General features: G+C 46.5%; 1 protein-coding gene across 1 annotated transcript in view; it reads left to right on the forward strand.

The window, feature by feature from the left end:
* The window catches only part of RNF213 (ring finger protein 213), a 95,230-nt gene that overhangs the window by 48,097 nt on the left and 23,345 nt on the right, over positions 1-23,788 (forward strand). Inside the window, exons 27-44 of the mRNA XM_074971478.1 lie at positions 111-304; positions 1,016-1,168; positions 2,717-6,313; positions 7,796-7,938; positions 8,249-8,344; positions 8,849-8,967; positions 9,834-9,956; positions 10,970-11,046; positions 11,887-12,034; positions 12,569-12,704; positions 13,167-13,358; positions 13,708-13,847; positions 14,577-14,731; positions 15,169-15,387; positions 18,586-18,767; positions 19,688-19,808; positions 20,730-20,830; positions 23,011-23,193. Of these exons, the coding sequence (XP_074827579.1) occupies positions 111-304; positions 1,016-1,168; positions 2,717-6,313; positions 7,796-7,938; positions 8,249-8,344; positions 8,849-8,967; positions 9,834-9,956; positions 10,970-11,046; positions 11,887-12,034; positions 12,569-12,704; positions 13,167-13,358; positions 13,708-13,847; positions 14,577-14,731; positions 15,169-15,387; positions 18,586-18,767; positions 19,688-19,808; positions 20,730-20,830; positions 23,011-23,193 (6,079 nt within the window). The remainder of the gene's footprint in view (positions 1-110; positions 305-1,015; positions 1,169-2,716; positions 6,314-7,795; positions 7,939-8,248; positions 8,345-8,848; positions 8,968-9,833; positions 9,957-10,969; positions 11,047-11,886; positions 12,035-12,568; positions 12,705-13,166; positions 13,359-13,707; positions 13,848-14,576; positions 14,732-15,168; positions 15,388-18,585; positions 18,768-19,687; positions 19,809-20,729; positions 20,831-23,010; positions 23,194-23,788) is intronic.

Consider the following 23,788-nt stretch of genomic DNA (forward strand, 5'->3'; position numbering starts at 1 on the left):
GGAAGTAGCTGTCCACTTTTTTCCAATGTCAGTCCACCATTTTTCTACATATTTTTGTTTTCTAGCTCTCACTTATAATTAATATGTCCCCTTTTTTAAAACGATCACAGGAAAATCTCTGTATGTGAAGAGGCTACATGAAAAACTGAAGACAAAACTACATGATACTAGCGTGCCTCTAAAAACCATCAGGCTGATTGAACCCCACGTGGATGAAAGCAAAGTGTTGAGATCTCTCCTGTCCTTCCTGCACTTGCAGTACCAGCAAAAACCCATGATATTCCATTTTGATATCACCTCATCAGTGAGTACCAGCAAAAACCCGTGATATTCCATTTTGATATCCCCTCATCACAGCTTCACCTATCATGAAGGGTATTGGATATCTTTCCTTTAAAAGTTTCCTGTCTTTTCTAAGTGAGGTATTTTATTAGGAGATGTTATTTCTAACCAAAAAACAGTTACGCTTAAATATGAGGGGAAAATGTAGGCTTGGAAGGATTAGATTTTGATGGGTAAATGTGGGTAAATGTCTATTTCACCGTACACACACTCAAACTGATGAAGAAATATTTCTACAGTAATAATCAGAATTTACAGATAGGCAAAATAAGGAATCAGCTGCTTGAGAACTTCTTAGAGTCAAAATCCAGTGATTTAGACTTTGGAATTAGGCTTACCACCAATGGACTAGCAAACAAACAGTAAAAACAAGTATGATTTGTTGATTTAAGGTTGTTTACTTTGTATATTTTGACACGTGATGTTGACAATTTGTGCTTTAATGGTTTATAAAGTTTTAGCTTTTTGAATTTCAACATCAGCTGTCATTAAATAATTGTTTGACCCCCCCCTGTAGTTTCCTGCAACTGTGAAAATTACCCCTGATAAAAATATAAAAAAATGATTAAATATAAACATTGATATTATCCGTGTGTGTGTATTTCTGCTAAGCCTATAAATTTCTCTGTCTGCATTCTTTGTTCTAATGTCTCTTTCTCTGGTATTCACTTAGGTCCAGAGTGGAATTCCAGAATTTCTCTTCAAGCTGTTAGTTTTACAGTATCTGACAGACACTGATGGGAAAATGTGGCTACGCCAGCAGTGCCATTTGTATATCGTTGAAATTCTTGATGTACCTCCAGCACCTAAGAAACCAGCAAGATTTGTATGTATATGTAAATTCTCTACATTTGTCACTTGTCTGCGTGTGTTTTTGTGTTACTCGTATTTATTACGAGATATGTTCTATGCAGTGATGTGATACCTCCAATTTTAATGTATTGGAATGCACTGTATGTCTTCAGTACAGAGTGCTATTATAAATGTTCCTGCTTTACATCACAAGCAGACAATAAATTGAGGCCACAATGATTTCCTTAATTCAGTCACAGCTAATGGCCACTTCCTGCTGGCTGTACGGCACTGGCTGCTCTAGAACATTTGCACGGAAAGAGAAGCGCAAAGTCTGATCTTTTAAACTGTATCTTGTATTTGTGACAAAACTAGGAATTTTATTTGTTTATAATGTTTTTGTAAATTCAGAAGTAGAGTTGGGGAGAGGGGGAAATGACAGAAATGGCCCCCCTCTGTTAGGTGGTATTGAAAAGGTAGGGAGGCAGTAAATGGGGATAATAATGTCATGGGGGTGGAGGGAGAAAGGGAATAGATGAGGGAGAGAGAATTGCTATTGCAGCTACACTCACATTCTGATCTACACTTTTTAAAAGTGCCCCAGTTGTGTAACCCTGCAGCAGCTAATCAGCCCTGCCAGAAAAGGGTGTCTACAATCTGTGAGGACAGGTAAAAGAAACAGCATGAGAGGATTAAGGCCACCACCTTACAATACAATACTCTCCAGCAACCACACACCACACAACAAAAACACTAACCCAGGAACCTATCCTTGCAACAAAGCCTGATGCCAACTCTGTCCACATATTTATTCAAGTGACACCATCATAGGACCTAATCACATTAGCCACGCCATCAGGCTCGTTCACCTGCACATCTACCAATGTGATATATGCCATCATGTGCTAGCAATGCCCCTCTGCCATGTACATTGGCCAAACTGGACAGTGTCTATGCAAAAGAATAAATGGACACAAATCTGACATCAGGAATCATAACATTCAAAAACCCATAGGAGAACACTTCAACCTCTCTGGTCACTCAGTAATAGACTTAAAGGTGGCAATTTTGCAACAGAAAAGCTTCAAAAACAGACTCCAGCGAGAAACTGCTGAGCTTGAATTACTATGCAAACTAGATACCATTAACTTGGGCTTGAATAGAGACTGGGAGTGGCTGGGTCATTCCACATATTGAATCTATTTCCCCATGTTAAGTATCCTCACACCTTCTTGTCAACTGTCTAAATGGACCATCTTGATTATCACGACAAAATTTTTTTCTCCTGCTGATAATAGCTCATCTTAATTAATTAGCCTCTTACTCCACCTTTTCATGTTCTCTGTATGTGTGTATATATATATGTGTGTGTATATATATATATATCTTCTTACTATATGTTCCATTCTATGCATCTGATGAAGTGGGTTGTAGCCCACGAAAGCTTATGCTCAAATAAATTTGTTAGTCTCTAAGGTGCCACAAGGCCTCCTGTTGTTTTTGCGGATACAGACTAACACAGCCGCTACTCTGAAACCTTTTACCTTACAATGGTTTATTTATGTTTCCCCCTCTCTTATAGATTTCACATGGACAGAAGTATAATTTCCTTGATGTGTTCCCCAAAATAACATGTAAGTCTCCCAAGGAACTCCTGGATATGGATGTGCAAGGAGGCCCATCTGAGTACAGCACAGAACCTGGAATGGATCAGAAGGAGTTTTGCAGTGAGGCCTTCCAGAGACCTTTCCAGTACTTGAAACGATTTGATCGTGGGGATAACCTTGATATGTTCTGCTATGAAGAAGGCTCTGTTGAAGGGACCCCAGCGGAGTGCCTACAGCTGTTCCTGATACATTGTGGGGTGATAGATCCCACCTGGTCAGAACTGCGAAACTTTGCTTGGTTCCTGAATGTTCAGCTGAGAGACTGTGAAGCTTCTGTTTTCTGTAACCCTGCCTTTGTCCAGGATACTCTGCAGGGTTTCAAAAATTTTGTGGTCACCTTCATGATTTTAATGGCAAGGGATTTTGCAACGCCCACATTAAACATTTCTGATCAAAGCCCAGGGAGGCAAGTTTTTGACATGAAAGGAGTCACAGAAGAGGATCTTATTCCTTTCCGCATTCGGAAAAAGTGGGAGTCTGAGCCCCACCCATATATTTTCTTCAACGAAGACCGTGTATCCATGACGTTCATTGGCTTCCATCTGCAGGCCAATAATAATGGTGGCATTGATGCCATTAATCCCATGAGTGGCAACATCATCAAGAAAGATGTAATGACCGTACAGCTGTACAAGGGATTGGTACTTCAGAGAGTTCCCTTCAATATTAACTTCGATCAGTTGCCCAGAGATGAGAAGCTAGAGAAACTTTGCTTGGTTTTGGGAATCCAGTGGGCAATGGACCCTGACGAAACCTACGAGCTGACAACAGACAATATACTCAAGATTTTTGCTATTGAGATGCGATTCAGATGTGGCATCCCGGTTATTATCATGGGGGAAACTGGCTGTGGGAAAACAAGGCTTATAAAATTCCTTTGTGAGCTGCGCAGGAGTGGTGTTGATGCAGAGAACATGAAACTTGTGAAAGTTCACGGAGGCACAAGTGCGGAGATGATATATGCCAAGATCAGGGAAGCAGAAGACATTGCTGTCTCCAATAAGCGGCAACATCAGTTTGACACAATCTTGTTTTTTGATGAAGCCAACACGACTCAAGCCGTCGGCAGCATCAAGGAAGTTCTGTGCGACCGCACAGTAGAAGGGCAGCCTTTGGTGAGTGGCTCGGGTTTGCAGATCATTGCAGCGTGCAACCCTTACCGTAAGCACGCAGAAAAGATGATTCAGCGTCTGGAGTCAGCTGGTCTAGGCTACCGTGTAAAAGCAGATAAGACCAAAGATAAACTTGGCTCCATTCCACTGAGGCAGCTTGTGTACCGTGTCCATGCTCTCCCTCCAAGCATGATTCCTCTGGTGTGGGATTTTGGGCAGCTGAACAATATCACTGAAAAAATATACATACAACAGATCGTACAAAGACTTACTGAGTTGATACAAATATCTGCAGCTGAAATTGGGGTAGTAACAGACGTGCTTTTTGCCTCTCAGAGGTACATGAGAGGAAGAAATGATGAATGCAGCTTTGTCAGCCTGAGGGATGTGGAGCGCTGTGTGGAAGTTTTCAAGTGGTTTTACAGCCACAGTGAGCTTCTGCTAAATAATTTGGAGCAGTATCTTGCAGAGAAGGGGTTTGATAAATGTAAATTAAAGAGAAACAGAGTCATCTGGTCCTTAATACTTGCAGTCGGTGTTTGCTATCATGCATCCTTGGAAAAGAAAGAGTTGTACAGAAGTGTTATCTGTAAGTACCTTCCAAAACCTTATGATAACCAGAAAGGGATTCTGGAAGAAATCAGCCTAATGCAAGATCTGTTCTTGAGTGGCGTGCCTCTGAGAAATACCATAGCGAGGAACTTAGCCTTGAAGGAAAATGTCTTTATGATGGTCATCTGCATTGAACTTAAAATCCCTCTGTTTCTTGTTGGAAAGCCTGGGAGTTCCAAATCCCTTGCCAAAACCATTGTGGCTGATGCCATGCAAGGGCAGGCTGCTTATTCTGATCTTTACAAGGAAATGAAACAGATCCATTTGGTGTCTTTCCAATGCAGCCCCCACTCCACTCCTGAGGGAATTATCGGTACCTTCAAGCAGTGTGCTCGCTTCCAGGATGGAAAGAACCTGAAGGAATATGTCTCTGTGGTGGTGCTCGATGAGATTGGGCTAGCAGAAGACTCTCCAAAAATGCCCCTGAAGACCCTGCACCCACTCTTGGAAGATGGTTGCATTGATGATGTTCCGCTTCCTCACAAAAAAGTTGGTTTTATTGGGATCTCCAACTGGGCCCTGGACCCCGCCAAGATGAATCGAGGTATCTTTGTATCACGTGGCGATCCCAGCAACAAAGAGCTCATAGAAAGCGCAAAGGGGATCTGCTCTTCAGAGCGCATCATCCTGCAGAGAATCGAATGCTACTTTCCCATCTTCGCGGACGCGTACGAAAAGATTTGCAAGACCCAAGACCGAGAGTTCTTTGGTTTGCGCGACTATTACAGCCTCATAAAAATGATTCTATCTTTGACTAAGGCCTCAAAAAGAGAGCCCACACCTTGTGACATAGCACAGGTTGTTCTCCGTAACTTCAGCGGCAAAGATGACATCAATGCCTTGGACATATTTACATCTAGGATCCCAAAAGAAGGAGAAATACACGCTGATGATGTCAGCACCATTGATCTGGTCCGGCAGAACATTCGCAGCAACAGTCAGGATGGTGAGTGCAGATACCTGCTGGTGTTAACTGAAAATTATGCAGCGCTGCAGATCCTCCAACAGGCTTTTTTTGCCGAAAGACAGCAGCCAGAGATTATCTTTGGCTCCAGCTTTCCCAAGGACCAAGAGTACACCCAGATCTGCAGGAACATCAACCGTGTGAAGATCTGCATGGAAACTGGGCAGATGGTGGTCCTCCTCAACCTGCAGAATCTCTATGAAAGCCTGTATGATGCCCTCAACCAGTATTACGTGTACCTTGCTGGCCAAAAGTACATTGACTTGGGCTTGGGGACCCATCGAGTGAAATGCAGAGTGCACCCAAAGTTCCGTTTGATCGTCATTGAAGAGAAAGAGGTAGTGTACAAATGCTTTCCCATCCCACTGATCAACAGGCTTGAGAAGCACTACCTGGATATCCATACCGTCCTGGACAAAAGGCAAAGAGACATTGTGGAGGAGCTAATGAAGTGGGTGAATGACTTCATAGCCTTTGATACAGAGAAGCATCTCATGGGCAGGCAGGAATATAGCCCTTCTGACGTCTTCATTGGTTACCACTCTGATACCTGTGCCTCAGTCGTCCTGCAAGTGACAGAGAAGCTGAAGCAGAGATGCCGTCCTGATGAACTGATGCCAAATGTGCAACAAGAAGCCCAACTAGTGCTGCTGAACTGTGCAACACCAGATTCTGTAGTTCGCCTGGGCAGCTCGCGGCTGAGCTCCTGTGTGGCAGATCATCTGGCCAACAAATACTTTAAAGAGCAGCAGCACACCTCTCTTGTGGATTTCCTCCAGACTCACATCCATGCAGAGTCCAGACGTCGCACAGTCTTCACGGAGGTGAGTCTCCCTAAAATTTCTCTCTCCAAAAAGATCCTCAGGTCCACAAACTGTCCGTGCACTAGGCTTTTGAATTCGCTTTCTTGGTAATACAGTATCAGTTCACGTGGGTAGGGGCAATGTGAGCCTTCTCACTGTTTCAAAACCTAGATCTGCCATTATAGTGATGTGGGGTGAAAGGTGCATTTCAGTGGTCACGCTGATTCATCCTGGAGCCTTTAATCTCTGTGTGGCTTTGGCATCCATGAGGTAGTATTCCCAGACGCTCTCTAGAAGAAGATTTTTCAAGGGCACAAATAGGAGTTAGCTGCCTAATTGCCCTTTGTAAATCTCCCCCTCTAATCACTCAGCCAAAAAAAAAAAAGATTAGCCCTTACCAAGAGCTCCAGATCCAGGTGTGCCAGAGGTTTATGATACAGGAGGAAAAGTAATTGAATTGAAATGAAAACTGACAAAGGCACATCCTATGCAGCGTTGTTGTAGCCGTGGCAGACCTAGAATATTGGTGTTCCACCTACACAGAGCTCTTCCTGGGGACCTGCTCTTCAAAGCTTGTCTCTCTCGCTAACAGAAGTTGGCCCAATAAAAGAGATTACCTCACCCACCTTGTTTCCTAAATGCGTATCCTGGCGGTATATTCTTGTGCCATGTGAGAGATCTAGGTTTAGGTGTCCCTTGTAGATTTTAACATCTACAGCCACGCATGGTGGGATGGGATGGGAATGACAACTCCACTTGTGTAGTGCAGGGCTCAGAAAACGAAATTGTTCACTCCTCAATTTTATGCTGTTAGTTCTGAGCAGCAGCAGAGGCAGACAGTGGGGTTATTCACAGGAGAAGACGACTTTAAACAAACAGGCTGGTGGAGGTGTCGTGGAGCAGACTGTTTTTTTTCCCCCTTGCCCTTCCTTTCAGCTGTCAGAGGACTTCAGGTTTTTCAGACGCTTACTAGCCAGACACTGGGTACAAACGAAGTTTATGCACAGGATCCAGGGCAGCACCCTGGTAAAAATCTTTGCACCCTACTCCTCCCACTTTCCAGCACTGTGGATGGAAGGATGGTGGGCCTTCTGACTGGGGCATATATTGCCTCTAGACCCTGCAAGTCAGGGCCTCCTGAACACTTGTCTTGTCTTTTGTATCTGTCTCTGGCTAGTAGATTTAGTCCTTCAGTTAGTCCATGTGGAGCCTGAGAACTCTCAGACTTCAGGGGCACGTTTTATAAAAAGCAAAACCAAAACACACCCTTTAACACAGTTCATGAGATCAGCATGTTGGGGTTTTTTAAAAAAGTGTAAACATGATGCAGTTGAGACCCAAGGATCAAGAGTGCTCAGAGGAAGAGCTCTAACAGAAAGCGCCTTACAAATGAGGGCCTATGGCATCGTTCCAGAGCATAGACAGGCAAATGCTGTCATTCAGTTGTGACTTTCCTTGTTCATCTCTGAGCTAAGAACTCACATTGCAATTCTTGTCTCTAAGATCACCACTTTCTCCAGGCTTCTGACAGCCACTGACTCTGAGCGTTTGAAGGCAGAAGTGCAGGGTAAGGTTCAGAGCCTCTCCATCCGGTCCTGGTCCCTTCAGCAGTTCGACACAGAGCACTCATTCCTGAAGGAGATTCGGTGAGTCTGTCTGCCTTGTCCTACTCTGAAGAGCGGACACTCTAGGTTAAGTTCAATGATGACAGATCATTAGAGCAATAAATAAATACCAGACCAAAGAGAGGGAGGGAAGGAAGAGTGCAGAGCTGAGGAGTGGGGTTGCTAAGGTGACTCGGAGCACAAGTTATGTTAATTCCAAGTTGTTGGGGCAGGGGAATTTGTTTTTAAAATGACGCTATTCTTACACAGGTGGATATTTAATGTCTTGTTCTCTCTGCAAGAACCCAAAGCTCATATGGAACCATTTCCTCCATCTTCTTTCTGCCCCCAGGAATTTCCTTGATTCTACATCTGGAAATAAAATCCTAATTATTCAGATGGACTTTGAAGATGGTTCTCAAAGTGCCCAGCTCATTGCCTCAGCCAAGTATGTCACGCGTGAGATAATTGTTGACTGTTGTAATGTCTTCCCCAGTCTTAACTTAGCGCATTATTGGAGTGTCACTCATTGGGTCCTCCCACTCTGCAATCTACAATTGTAGTAGATTTGATCTAACTTTTGCAAGGGCCAACCATGCTTTGGACAATGTTAAAAAAGACAGATCAAAATGAAAACTGGTGCATAGAGCTGGGTTGACTTGTGCTCCCTCTTTGAGGTAAGATTTATATTTGAAAGCTTAGAAATGCTGGGGGAAGGAGGGGATGTCTACCAAAATGAAGTTTTTAGTGACAGGGTCAGGACAACCTGCTGTAGGTCTGAGAGTCCCAGTCCATGTTTGCCTCTTCCTGGGGGAGAGGGGAGGAAGAGAACCCTGTAACCTTTGACCAGCGTTGTGGAAGGAGGGAATATGTGCCCTGGAAGCCTGAACAAGGTTGTCTTGTTCAGGGCACTGTACTGAACTTGTCCTTGGACATTTCCCTTCCCTTGTAGATACTCAGCTGTTAATGAAATCAACAAGGTAGAGTTGGGAGAAATCTCAGTCTTTGTCTACTTTATCACTAAACTGTCCCGGATAGAAGGTGGAACCTCTTACGTGGGATTCCATGGAGGTAAGACTGGCGTTTTCAGAGCTCAACAAGTTTGTTCATTTGAACCATGATCAAAAAACTGGAGTGATTTTCGTTCGGTACGTTTTGCTTTTAAAAAAATCCAGTGTCCATGCTTCCTGTGGCTTACCAGAGCTGCCATAGCTTGCTACGAGCAGCACCCCACCTGTATCCTCCCCTGCCCTGAGTCGTCCTAGTCTCTTCTGGAAGGATCCCTTATTTCTGTACTCAGTGCTAAATAAATGCTCTTCCAGTTTCATTTGAGAGAAACACAGCTAGAGCGTGACCCCAGCTGTGGCCCCTTCCTCCCATGGCTATCTCATGAATAGATCTCAAGGCTCTATTTTTCCCAGCAAGTCCTCCACCAACCCTGTTGTGCCCTGAGGAGTCTCCTTGTTTTAATTGGTTTCAGAGTAGCAGCCGTGTTAGTCTGTATTCGCAAAAAGAAAAGGAGGACTTGTGGCACCTTAGAGACTGACAAATTTATTTGAGCATAAGCTTCCAGTGAAGTGAGCTATAGCTCACGAAAGCTTATGCTCAAATAAATTTGTTAGTCTCTAAGGTGACACAAGTCCTCCTTTTCTTCTTGTTTTAATTGCATCCTCAAGGCCCCCATAACATGCTTATCCTTCCAGTCGAGGAGAATCGAACACTACTGTATCCAGAGCAAGTCACTGCAACTCTTTAATTGACAGGAAGGATTACTGTTCTTTGATACAAGAATCAAACCCTGGCAGTTCAGAGCACAAACCACTAGCCTGTTGGACCAAACCTCTGTTTGTTGTTTAAAGGTGCTGGCAGAAAGTTCTTCAGAAGCTTCTGTGGAAAAACATGTTATAGACCTGAAATGTCTTGTTCTCTGTTTCCAGGGCTGTGGCAGTCAGTGCACATTGATGACCTCCGCAGATCCAAGGACATGGTCTCTGATGTGACTGCCTTGAGGAACCTCACTATCAGCCAACTGTTCTGTGAGGATGTGGACAAGCCTGAACGTAAGCCACATGCTGGGCATTCCAACAGGAGTGGTAATGTACCCTAGGGGAACAGGATGAGAGGTTCATGCATCCCAGACGTGCTGATGTGTGGAGATCAGAGAGTCAGCAGAGGAAAGAAGAGCATCCACATTCAGCACAGAGGTTCTAATAAGAACTTAAGTATTATAAGAGTTTTCAAAACTGTGAGCAATACCGTAAATCCGAAGTAACTTTTGTACACTGGGCAATAGCTATTTATTTCTGGTAGAGCTAATCCATGTTTCTGGGCATACTAGACATAAAATCTCAATTTATACTTTCTTTGGAGGGTGCTGAGTTGGCTACAGATGATGCACTTGCACTACCCCATCATCTTTGAAGACCTCCCTTCCAGCTGCAGGCCATCAGTGAAGTCATTTTGGTGGTTTCAGTTTAAATCCCCCGTTGTCTTTTGTCACAAAACTGTGACACTCATGCTGTTGGGCACCACTGGTGCACCCTGTCTTGGGACTGGAAGAGAAGGGTGTACTGCATTTCAGGACTCGGTTATGAGAGAAAGGGTCCTAGGATTTGAATAATGGGAGTTTTGCCACTCAGAACTGCACTGCTCTGGTTAAGTGTTGAGGGAAGATCAACTGGAATGATTTGACACTGGAAACAATTTCTCACGGTCTTGTTTAGATTTTAGTTCACCTAAATATGTAGGAAGAAAACATTCTACTTTCCCCAATTCTTCCTGCTTTCTTTTTTCAGTAGAGGACTGAGAATACAATTGCAGGTATGATGCCAGAGCCTACCCCCTGCAGCTCTGAAATCAAAGTCATTTGCTTTCTCTCTTTCCTTCATGAAGGCCTGCAGGATCAGCACCTGTAGCTGTGCTTAGAGAGCCATACTCGGCAGACATTTAGGTGATCTGAGACTATAGAGGATCTAGGGCTTTAGTGTCCAGCCTGTATTAAAAACTTTCATCCCATTGCCCTAGCAGTGAATTGCTTTTCTTTCTAATTCGAAGTTGTGTATTGTGGTTGTAGCTATGATAGTGGATGGAGAAGAGCAAGAGGAGGAGATGGAGGTTGAAACAGCAACGTCTGAAGCAGAGGAATGTGATGTAAGTTCGGAATCCATTCGTTTTACTTTGAATGACTAAATATGCCTCTCTACTCTCTCTGATAAGGTACATGACACATTTCATACCCAAAGTCATCTCTGACCCTTGCAACTCTGATGTTATCCCATTGTTATTCACATCAGAAATGCTGCTGATTGAAAATAACCATTAAAGAATGATTCCATACATCATTTCAGGGACTCACCTGGGCTACTCTTTGTCCCTCACTTTGAGTCTCTGTTGGCTGTTTTAAAGGCCTCTGAGTTGTTTGTGACTTTCAAGCTGAGGCCTGCGTTTCAGAACTCTTAGCTTTATTCATTTGCCATTGTGAGTTGGTATTTGCAGTTGAAACCATGTTAGTATCGAACTCCTGTTCACCCTAACGAGGGAACCTGGGCAAGAACCTTGGTAGTGCTGGCTTGTGCTCATCATACTTTATGTGAACTCGAAAGAATGTGTAAATGTCAGACTGACTGTGTCCTGCTGAAGTCTGCATTTCCCAGGTTGTCTTGTTGCAGCTCCTAAGTTAATATTATCACCTCCACTTCTGATTTCTGAGCTAGCTGATTATCCAGTGGGAATCTTGTCCTACCTTTCAATTAATGTTAGGTGGAGAGCCAATTCACAGCAGTCACAGGAGGAGTATGTCATGTAAAACATGTAGCCTAGTGCAGAAAAGGCTGTCAATGTGAATCAAAGGTGAAAGGAAAGGAGGAAGACAGGAGAAAAGTTGCATATTTACATAGGCATGTTAATGCAAATATAGTTGTAATTTAAAAAGGGGAAACGTGCACGATCATAGAGTAATACCAGGTTTGTTTTCCTTCTGTACCTGGAAAGACCCAAGTCCTGGACACCACCACTCTCCTGAGGAGCTGCGTGCAGAGTGCGGTGGGAATGCTACGGGACCAAAGTGAGGGCTTCTGCCGTAGTACAAAGAGGATTGAGATTCTTCTTGGCTTTCTGTCTAAAGAAGATGATTTGAAAGGTACGAGTTCCCAAGGGCCTTGCCCTGGGTTTGTAAGGGGGGCTGAACTCCCTTGTGAGGCCCTCTGCTGAGTGACATTCACATCATGAGAACTGGATTCTCCCCAAAGACCCAGTGATGAATCCACTATACAATTCCAGGGCGGAGAAATACTTGGAGAACTCTGCTTTGCTTGGTTTAAGGTGGTGAGTAATGCCCTTTCCTCTTTTGGATCTGGAGCTTTTCTGAGACTAGGTAGCTGGATCCAGTGGAGAGATCCCCAGGACCCAACAGTGTCTGCACATGGTCTCCAGAATTATGCGCACCTCACTGGAGTTTGTCTGCATATATTTTAATTCCATTCTTGATGATAATGCCTTGCCTGGGGTCTCAGATCCTGGACAGCAACCTCAGGAGGTGCTATAAATCGGCCAGCTTCCTTGGTTGACTGGGTTGTGGACGAAAACTTGGAGAAACTTGCTGTTAGTCACTTCAGCATTTGGCATGTGTGCGGGGGTAAGGAAAAGGGGTTGCTGAGCTCTGTGCTCTTTCCAGCCTCCTTCCTGAAGATAGTGAAGAATCGTCTCTTCAGCCTCTTGAAGAAACAAGAAGAAAATCCCTTTAACTTGAAAGACTGGGTGCTGCGGGAGGCTTCGAATCTTAACGCCCTCCAGGAGGCTGGGACTTTCAGGTATGGACAGCAGCTAGGCACATTACCACTTGGCAGCTTTTTAAAAATACTGTCTGTATACATGGTAATGATAGCAGAGAAGGCACGTTCATGTGCACTGAATATTGGATCTATTTAAGAATGGTGTAATATTCTCAGCTCAGTGCTGGTAACTCTCTAGTCCTGCGTTCTCCTTGCTTCAGTGGGAGCATGGCTTGGGCATTGTCAGCTGGATGGGCAATGCCAGGGGAGGGAGACCATAAGTGCACTGTTACACTGAATGAAAACAGCGGAGAGAAAACCACACACCAGAGAAGCAGGTGGAGAAATGCAGGATTAGGTCTCTCTCCCTTGTTTACAAATGTAATTGAGCGGATTTCCCCTTGGAAACGTCCAGCAACAGCCACACGTTGACTTCTGAACATGCAGATCAGCAACGCTCACTCTCTACTTTGTCTGCGTCCGTGTCTCTGTCACCCACAGACACACCCTGTGGAAGCGAGTCCAGAATGTGGTCACTCCGTTCCTGGCTCATATGGTGTCAATCACAGACAGAGACTGCAACCTGGAGTTATTGGTCAGGCCGAATACAGAGGGCTGCGTGAAACATCTATGGATGTTCATCTTCAGTGATTTGAACCTTCTGAGCATCCCTTACAACGTGGGTAACAGCAGGTGAGCTGCCGAAAACTGCAGTGGGAGGGCTGGGGTGAGCGGCACTGAAGGCCGATCAAGTTAATGGCTCTATATGGGCATGGAGAACTAACATGCAAGTTATTTTCTCTTGCAGCATAAGGGCCAGGGAGGACGTGTAATCGACGGGCCCTACCAACACTGTTCTGTGATTGGCAGGACGGCTTGTGTTGTCCAGTCCTACAATTCTGTCCCTCTCTTCCAAGTGCTGAATGCCTTGCTTTTGGCACTCAGCCCCAGCCACCTGCTTGAAACTGACCTGAGCCCCCCAAGTGGTAGCACTGAGCACTAACTGCCCACTGTCTTCTGTTTTGCATGTGCCCCTGCTCAGCTCTCAGACCGAGACGATTCTGGTGCAGAACGACATGAAGGTGCCTGCACATGCTGGCAATGAAATGCCCTTCAGCTGGAGGATAAAGGATTATTTGGAAGAGCTGTGGTTGCAGGCTCAATACATCCCAGGCACTGAAGGTGGGAGCCCAGTTTGAGCTCAGTAAGGAAGAGCATTGCAGCTAATTCCTTTGCTGAAAACCCTGGGTTGTCACTGCAACTATTTTCTTATGACCATGAGGCTGCTTTCAGTGCCCCTGTCCCATGTAAGACACTAGAGTGCTGCGCATCTAACGTTATCTTTTTCATGGTCACCCTCTCTCGTTTTCTGTGCCCCCCATACTGGAAATACCTGGGAATATCAAGAGTTGATGTGTCAGTGGACCCCAGTACTCTTGTCTTTGGGCCAGGTCCTGCCTTCAAGTCCCTTATCAGGACATGGGATCCCATTCATGGCAGACAGCAGAGTACTGTGCTAAGGGAAGATGGGGTGTTCTAAAATTAGTCACTCAGCTGCTACAGCGATGAGCATAGACTGATGGTCACAGAAATGGGGAAATATGGTGGCGTGGTTTCTGCTCACATCTGTTGTGCTGTCCAGGTAAACGTTAAAGATCTCTGGGCCCTTTACAAAGGCAGAGAGAGGTGATCTCGGTGCCTGACCAATACCCCTCCTCAGTAAAGCGGGCAGCAGCCTTTGGGGCTGTGAGGGGAGGTAGCGCTTAGGGTACCACCGCCGGGTGTTTTGTTGACACTGTCACTGCCCCACCACTGGTTAATTCTGTGTCGCAAAACCCTTTTGGGAGGGGAGCTGTAGCGAACTAATTTTCCTTGTAACATAAAACTTCCGTTTGCATCCTGATGTTCCAGGCCATACGGAGAAGTTTGTGGGTATCTTCCAGAAGACTCCACTGGGCGAGTTTATTTCCAGTCTGGGTGAGGCAGAAAGCAACATGCTCTTTCACTACTATGTCAGAGACTTCATCCTCCTGACCATAGGCCTGTCCTCTTCTCAGGAGTTACAGGTCAGTGTTTGAACCAAGGACCAAGAATAATTTAGATGTGGGAGCAGAGCTTATTTCATACATGATACTGAAGAACGTACGCTAGAGCTTTCACCTGGCCTCTTTCTCAAGGGACTCAATCTGAGTCCCTCTTGTGGAGGTGCCTAGCAGTTGGATGGCAAAAGGAAGATACAACTTGCCACTGAAACACTTGCCACTGGAACCACTGTTTCAAATGGTACTTTCAGAAAGTCACCTGGTCACCTCTGTTAGGAGCACCTGGGGACACTGACATGATAGCATATTTACCGAATCCACTCAACAACAAAGATTTGCTCAGTAAAAAAATATTTTAAAGTCATTTTCTCTGTATAGCGTTGATTAATTCAGGAGTGTTCTTGTAAGCATTTTGGGGCAGAGAAAACTTTTATTTTCCGTCTTTTCTTTTAAATGTTCAGTTTCTGCAAATCGCCCTCCTATCATGCATTGAGGAACTGAAGGCAGCATCCGTAGGCGGAGAGGAGAAGATGTTTTCCCTGCCCTGGGTCCACCTTGGGTACCATCAATTTAGGAGCCGGCTGCAGAACTTTTCCAGGATCCTGGCTGTGAACCCCAGTGTCCTGAACAGTCTTCTCTACCAGGCTGAGAAAGGAAGCACTTCGTCACCTTATGAGATGGTACGGTTTCTATCTGGCATGATGTGATTGTTAGCCCTGGGAGGAAGAGAGCTCCAACTAGCACAGCTCCCCGACATGGCAATTCCGTTCCCTTTGATCTGTCTTTCTATTTCAGAAGCAATAAAGCACCTGCAACAGTGGGAACTGAAAAATAGACATGGATCTTTAATACCCTGGATATTCAACCCATTATCAGATCTGCCCTGTAGTAATGGCAAGGAATAATTAATTTACCACAATCTGGGTTAATCTCTGAGATCTGCTAATGACCTGAGCCAGGGGTGCACAAATCCTGGAACTCCAGGAATGCAAACCAGTGTGCACAGCACTCATGAGTAACCCTACAATAACAAACCAGAGCACACAGCCCACTACTCACAAGTAGCTGTGAAACTGAGCTGGGAAGAGGATCATAGAATCATAGAATATCAGGGTTGGAAGGGACCCCAGAAGGTCATCTAGTCCAACCCCCTGCTCGAAGCAGGACCAATTCCCAGTTAAATCATCCCAGCCAGGGCTTTGTCAAGCCTGACCTTAAAAACCTCGAAGGAAGGAGATTCTACCACCTCCCTAGGTAACGCATTCCAGTGTTTCACCACCCTCTTAGTGAAAAAGTTTTTCCTAATATCCAATCTAAACCTCCCCCATTGCAACTTGAGACCATTACTCCTCGTTCTGTCATCTGCTACCATTGAGAACAGTCTAGAGCCATCCTCTTTGGAACCCCCTTTCAGGTAGTTGAAAGCAGCTATCAAATCCCCCCTCATTCTTCTCTTCTGCAGACTAAACAATCCCAGCTCCCTCAGCCTCTCCTCATAAGTCATGTGCTCTAGACCCCTAATCATTTTTGTTGCCCTTCGCTGGACTCTCTCCAATTTATCCACATCCTTCTTGTAGTGTGGGGCCCAAAACTGGACACAGTACTCCAGATGAGGCCTCACCAGTGTCGAATAGAGGGGAACGATCACGTCCCTCGATCTGCTCGCTATGCCCCTACTTATACATCCCAAAATGCCATTGGCCTTCTTGGCAACAAGGGCACACTGTTGACTCATATCCAGCTTCTCGTCCACTGTCACCCCTAGGTCCTTTTCCGCAGAACTGCTGCCTAGCCATTCGGTCCCTAGTCTGTAGCGGTGCATTGGATTCTTCCATCCTAAGTGCAGGACCCTGCACTTATCCTTATTGAACCTCATCAGATTTCTTTTGGCCCAATCCTCCAATTTGTCTAGGTCCTTCTGTATCCTATCCCTCCCCTCCAGCGTATCTACCACTCCTCCCAGTTTAGTATCATCCGCAAATTTGCTGAGAGTGCAATCCACACCATCCTCCAGATCATTTATGAAGATATTGAACAAAACCGGCCCCAGGACCGACCCCTGGGGCACTCCACTTGACACCGGCTGCCATCTAGACATGGAGCCATTGATCACTACCCGTTGAGCCCGACAATCTAGCCAGCTTTCTACCCACCTCACAGTGCATTCATCCAGCCCATACTTCCTTAACTTGCTGACAAGAATACTGTGGGAGACTGTGTCAAAAGCTTTGCTAAAGTCAAGAAACAATACATCCACTGCTTTCCCTTCATCCACAGAACCAGTAATCTCATCACAAAAGGCGATTAGATTAGTCAGGCATGACCTTCCCTTGGTGAATCCATGCTGACTGTTCCTGATCACTTTCCTCTCATGTAAGTGCTTCAGGATTGATTCCTTGAGGACCTGCTCCATGATTTTTCCAGGGACTGAGGTGAGGCTGACTGGCCTGTAGTTCCCAGGATCATCCTCCTTCCCTTTTTTTAAAGATTGGCACTACATTAGCCTTTTTCCAGTCATCCGGGACTTCCCCCGTTCGCCACGAGTTTTCAAAGATAATGGCCAAGGGCTCTGCAATCACAGCCGCCAATTCCTTCAGCACTCTCGGATGCAACTCGTCCGGCCCCATGGACTTGTGCACGTCCAGCTTTTCTAAATAGTCCCTAACCACCTCTATCTCCACAGAGGGCTGGCCATCTCTTCCCCATTCTGTGATGCCCAGCGCAGCAGTCTGGGAGCTGACCTTGTTAGTGAAAACAGAGGCAAAAAAAGCATTGAGTACATTAGCTTTTTCCACATCCTCTGTCACTAGGTTGCCTCCCTCATTCAGTAAGGAGCCCACACTTTCCTTGGCTTTCTTCTTGTTGCCAACATACCTGAAGAAACCCTTCTTGTTACTCTTGACATCTCTTGCTAGCTGCAGCTCCAGGTGCGATTTGGCCCTCCTGATATCTTTCCTACATGCCCGAGCAATATTTTTATACTCTTCCCTGGTCATATGTCCAACCTTCCACTTCTTGTAAGCTTCTTTTTTATGTTTAAGATCCGCTAGGATTTCACCATTAAGCCAAGCTGGTCGCCTGCCATATTTACTATTCTTTCGACTCATCGGGATGGTTTGTCCCTGTAACCTCAACAGGGATTCCTTGAAATACAGCCAGCTCTCCTGGACTCCCTTCCCCTTCATGTTAGTCCCCCAGGGGATCCTGGCCATCTGTTCCCTGAGGGAGTCGAAGTCTGCTTTCCTGAAGTCCAGGGTCCGTATCCTGCTGCTTACCTTTCTTCCCTGCGTCAGGATCCTGAACTCAACCAACTCATGGTCACTGCCTCCCAGATTCCCATCCACTTTTGCTTCCCCCACTAATTCTACCCGGTTTGTGAGCAGCAGGTCAAGAAAAGCGCCCCCCCTAGTTGGCTCCCCTAGCACTTGCGCCAGGAAATTGTCCCCTACGCTTTCCAAAAACTTCCTGGATTGTCTATGCACCGCTGTATTGCTCTCCCAGCAGATATCAGGAAAATTAAAGTCACCCATGGGAATCGGGGCATGCGATCTAGTAGCTTCCGTGAGTTGCCGGAAGAAAGCCTCATCCACCTCATCCCCCTGGTCCGGTGGCCTATAGCAGACTCCCACCACTACATCACTCTTGTTGCACACACTTCTAAACTTAATCCAGAGACACTCAGGTTTTTCCACAGTTTCGTACCGGAGCTCTGAGCAGTCATACTGCTCCCTTACATACAGTGCTACTCCCCCACCTTTTCTGCCCTGCCTGTCCTTCCTGAACAGTTTATAACCATCCATGACTGTACTCCAGTCATGGATGTCACCTTTCCAGCTGTCAAGTTATACTAAAGCCTCTGTGTGCATGTGCCTGTCTAGGTTCTGGATGTGTTTGCTGCAATGGCTTGTGCTGAGATGCTGGAGGATCAAGTGTTGAAGTCCAGGCCACAGATTTGGCTACAGCAGGTGAAGAATCTTCATATGCCCATTGAACTTGTCTGTATGGAGAGCTGTTCTAAGGATAGTGGAAGTCAGTGCCATCAGCTGCTCCAGGAAGTCAAGTAAGTAACATGGACCCACTAAGAATCTCAGTCTTGAAAGACTCCTTGTATCTTGCTCTTCAAGGGGACGATGTCTAATATGGACTGAATGTATCTACAGTACTGTTGTTCTTGGACTAAAACTGTTTTAACCCCTCCAGGGTTACTGCTGGGCTGCATTGGTTGTCATTTCCCCAGAACGTGTCTGTTCTGCATTACAGGGCTTTCTCTATTTTCCCAAGTCTATAATAAAAAAACAAAACAAAAAAAACCCAGCAGATCCCATTCCAAATGGGATCCAGGATCATTTTAAATCTCTGGATGAAATCACTGGGTGAGTCCTGGTGCTTGGTAGACTGCCACTGTTGATGTTACAGCTCATCTCCACATTAATCCCTCACGTACACTGACTCTGGCAGACATTTGGAGCTTCACCCCAGTCGTGCTTCCTCTCTGAGGACGGTCCCAGACAGTTTAAAATTAACTAGTGTCTTAGGAAAACAGGAGCAAGTGAGGGCGAGGAGAAACCCTATAGATAGTGGAGATCTCTTATTAGCTCCATGATATAGGAATCAAACCTATATAGGGTTGTCCTTATCCACAATCTAGTCAGCGTATGGTTGTTTACTCGTATGGTGGTAGCACCTAAGAACTCCACTGTTCTAGGCGCTATATAAAGAGACAACAAAAAGGCAGCCTTTGCCCCAAGGAACTTGCAATCTAAGTATGAAATGAGACAATAGAGAGATACAAGAAACAGTCGAGAGAAGCACAAGGAAACAATGAGACAGTGCTTGTCAGCATGAAAAGCAGTGGTCCTATCACACTGCTCTGACTTGATGTTCTGATGTTGCCTTTTCCCTTCCTCCTCCCTATTGCATTAATTTCAGCCCAGGAGGCTCCCTTGTGATAGTATTGTAACTGTGCTTTCTCTCTGACAGGCTTCGGTGGAATCGGGTCTTCTCTATGTCCCTCTTTGTGGAACACATGCTGATTGGGACTGAGTCCCTGATTCCAGAATTGCAGGATCTGGTAAAGAGACACATCTTGCTGCTAGGCAATGTAAGAACATCCTCATTAAGCAGCATCTGGGGTTGAAGTAGGGATCCCTCCTCTCCTTCTGAAAGATTATTTGAATTTGCTAAAGGAGTGCTATCCAAAACCTGTTCCTGGTCATTAGTTACAAACAGAGCTGGGTAAATCCTTTAGAACAATGAGTTCTCAACACATCTCATCTCTCCTTCTCTTCATGAATTGCTTGCAAACATTGCGATTTCCTCAAATTGTCCTTCATAGCCAGTTTCACAGATCCAACTGTGTAGCTATAGGAGGCAGGACCAAACCTGTCAAATCTGTGGACTGAATGTGACACCTGCCCTCCGAAAAGCCCCTGCTAGTTCTGTTCTGCATGCAGAGCTGCAGCCAGACTTGCTGTTTGCAGCCAGTCAGAATCCTGCTTCAGATATTAAGAATCTTTTGCTTCCATAAGTCAGTTGTCATTCTGAGCTGCCTGTAGGAGCTGCTGAGCTCCCTGTTGTTTTGCTGAGGCTTCCTGCTTATTTCCTCCCCTGAATGAAGGATCCACATCCCCACAGACCCCAGCTAGAAAGAGATCACCCAGGCCTCCCTTTTCCAAAGGTGAGTCACAGAAGCAGGCAAAGGAAAAGCCTAAAAAGGAGAAAAATCTGCAACAGCACCCAGAGGGGAGCCACACAAGAGTGGTGCTTGAAAGGTCACCCTGTCCCCTGCTCCCACAGCTACTGCAATTTCAGAGGCCCCCGACTGCTCTCAAGAACTGTCAAGCCAGCTGCTTTTCCCTGTACCAAAAAGTGTGGTGATAAACTGCTGTGCTAATGTGAACAAATATATATAGGCATTGCTGGCTGCATTTGAGGGTTTTTCCTTCCTTTTGCTTCTCCTGTCCCTGGAAGTCTCCATCTAAAGCAGCAAAGTAGAGTCACTTATTGTTGCCCTCCCTTCCAGTGTCTTCAGTGGGACTCTGATGTCAAGACTCATAAAACTTTCACTGCAGTGATGAAAGTACTGTACCAATGTAAGGAGGAAGCCAACGCAACTATTTGCAAGTAAGGTCATTGGGATGGGCATGTTCCTAAAAGGGTATGTTCGTAGGTTTACACTAAGCATTTTAGAGTTTTGCATTGAGCCTGGAACAGATAGTGTAGCATGCAGAGCATGTGGACTCCGGGGTGAGGAGCGCACAGTACAGCCAGGACACTGACAGGCTGAGCGTTGGGAGATAGGAGTCCCTACAGAGCTTGTAGGGGGTGATCAGGGAGGACCTTTTCATCTCCTTTTATGAGACTATAATTTTGTATTTTCCCAAGTGTTTTTTCAACATATTATGCAGTAGGCTGACTTCCGTGTATCCTGTCATTACTTCCCACTTCCCTCAACAAGTGCGAGGCAGCTCTCTCATGAGCCTATGAGCTTCAGCATAGATTGAATGAATGAAATTTGCTGCTGTTGTAGGAATGGGCCAAATTTATCCTAAATGTAACTAGCGACCATGGGCGACGGGTGAACTGCTGGCTTGGGGAGGCGAGCCCCAGCCGGCGCTCTCCTTCTGCCTGGGGCCTCACCCCTCCCACCTCCCTTCCCCCACTGGAGCCCAGAGGGCACCCCCACCAGCTCCAGGCCTCCCAAGCGTCTGCCCCAGCCCCGGAGCGCCCGGCTGGTGGGCAGGCAGCGCGGCCCCCAGCCTGAGCCCCGGAGTGGCAGGCAGGCAGCTGAGTGCGGCCCCCCCGTGCGGTGGGTGGGCGGGTGGTGTGAGCACCGCTTCCAGCCGCCTGGCGTCCCTGGCTGCAGGCTGGCCACCAATAAGTCCCATCCCGGGGCAAGGGCACCAGAGCCCTCCCAAAAGGGGGGGGGGGGAAGGGTGGGGTGGGGTGGGGTCCCTGCCCGAGATGGAGGCGAAAGCAGCCTCCTGCCCGTGTCCCAGGCCCCCCCAGCCAGGGCAGGTGGAGGGACCCAGGCTCCCCACAGTGGTCCATGCAGCTCTCCCCTACCCGGCTCCAGCTGGTGAGGGGGGGAGCCTCAGAGCCACAGCCTGGCCATGATAAGAGCTGGGTGGACAGCTGTGTGGAGTCGCCACGGACCCTCTACCTGACCGTGGTGCGGGGAGCCTGAGCAGCCCCCGGCCCGTGTCCCCGCCCGCCCGGGGCAGGTGGAGGGTCCATGACTCCATAGCTCCTGCTTGGCTCTTACCGTGGCCAGGCTGTGGCTCTGAGCCCCCACCCCCCCCCAGGCTGGAGCCGGGTCAGGGAGAGCTGTGCGGGCAGCTGTGGGGAGCCGGCATGGAGTCATGGACCCTCCTCCTGGAAATGGGCCAGGACTGCTCTCAGCGCCCCAGGCAGGTGGAGGGTCTTCTGTGGCTCCCCAGCCAGGCTCCACAATGGCTTGGCCAGGAGGGAAGAGGAGGGGAAGGGGGCAGGGTCCACCCTGGAGAAAAGTGGAAGGGCTATGGCCTCTTGCCCCCTCTCCTCCTTGTTCCAGCCCACTGGCCCAGGGCCCTGCCCACATGGGAAGGAAGAGCCACGCCCACAGCAGAGCATGGTGGGAAGCAGGAGGTAGCCTGGGGGTGGAGTGTCGGCAGGGCCATGTAGGCAGTTTGGGTAGGCTTAGCCTTCCCCCGCCATTGATACCCACCGCCCATGAATATGTGGGATGAACTTCACCCTTACATCCTAGAGAATATATCTCTGTGGAGTAGGTCAGCTGGAGGCTCTAGATCACTTGGATTATCTGTTTGAAAAGGAATCTAGGCAGGAGGATAAAAATGTCCTTTTGGTTTCTTGGCAAAGGAGAAACCAGTAATATTTGTCACAAGCACTTTTACATGCTTAACTGTGAAAATAAGAGAATAAAATGAATAGATTATTCCATATGTTGCCCTAATTTACCTTGGGACCTAATTTTGGTGGGTGCTTACAAATGCCAGTGCAGGGTTCACACTGAACTGTAGCAATTAGTTCTCTACCTGTTGGATGTTCTATGCTGTAACCTGGAATCTTATTCTTGAGTTTATGCACCAACAACTTTCTGGTGTATGGCAATTTTGTATTCATCATGGTGAAAGCTGGATGAATAAAAACAACTTGCTGCCTTATCCTCTTCCCTGACCTTGAGAGACGTGCCAGTGAGACCCAGGTTCCCTCTTCTGGTCTTTTTAATCTGAGTTGCAGTAGAAGACTCTTTAGGCCCGTAGCTTGACTGCTTGGATTTAGTTGTGTTGATTGGATTACAGATATGGTCTGAAGCCATGTCCAATCTGCCTGGAAGACCCTAAGGATCCAGTCAACCTGCCTTGTGATCATGTCTTCTGTCAGAGTTGCATCAAACAGTGGCTGACACCGGGGCAGATGTTCTGTCCATACTGCAAAGTTAACCTGCCAGATGACTATAGTGTAACCATCTCCCAGGAGCTCAGGTATTCCATCCTTCCTATAAAAACCCTGCATCACTAACCCTGCAGCAGGAGATAATTGGGCTAGTTGTGTTGGGAGACCCTGACCCTGAGCACTGAAGGTCTAAGTACGGGAAGAGTTGGCAGGATAAATTATACTGGTCTCTGGTATTTCCCCTCTGCCCTGTGTTTAAAGATCTGGCGAGGAAGTTACCTCATTCCATTTGAGACGTTTCAGATATTCGGTAAAGCAAAGTGCTGTTAGTGGCTGAATCAAGCAGTTGAACTACTCCTATCTTGGGTCACTGGTTTCTGCTTCTTAGCAAGAAGTCAGCGGTAACAGCGTCCTGGGTCGCTGGCAATCAGATCACAAATGGCAGTGGGATACAGTTTTCATAGATAATAGCTCTGAGAAATGCCTTGTAATAATGCCTTGTTAAAACTCTGGTTGTTGATATAGAGTCTCGTTTTGCTGATAAAATCACCCTATTGACCATGGGCACTTGAGGTTTACACACAGCATCAGGCGTAGAGTTTGAGGCCAGAAGGAATCACTAGATCATCTAGTTGGACCTGTGTAGCAGTGCCACGCAATTTAACTGGTTCTGCAGTTGTCTGG

This window comes from Natator depressus, chromosome 14 (assembly GCF_965152275.1).
Source record: "Natator depressus isolate rNatDep1 chromosome 14, rNatDep2.hap1, whole genome shotgun sequence".
Taxonomy (NCBI): domain Eukaryota; kingdom Metazoa; phylum Chordata; order Testudines; family Cheloniidae; genus Natator; species Natator depressus.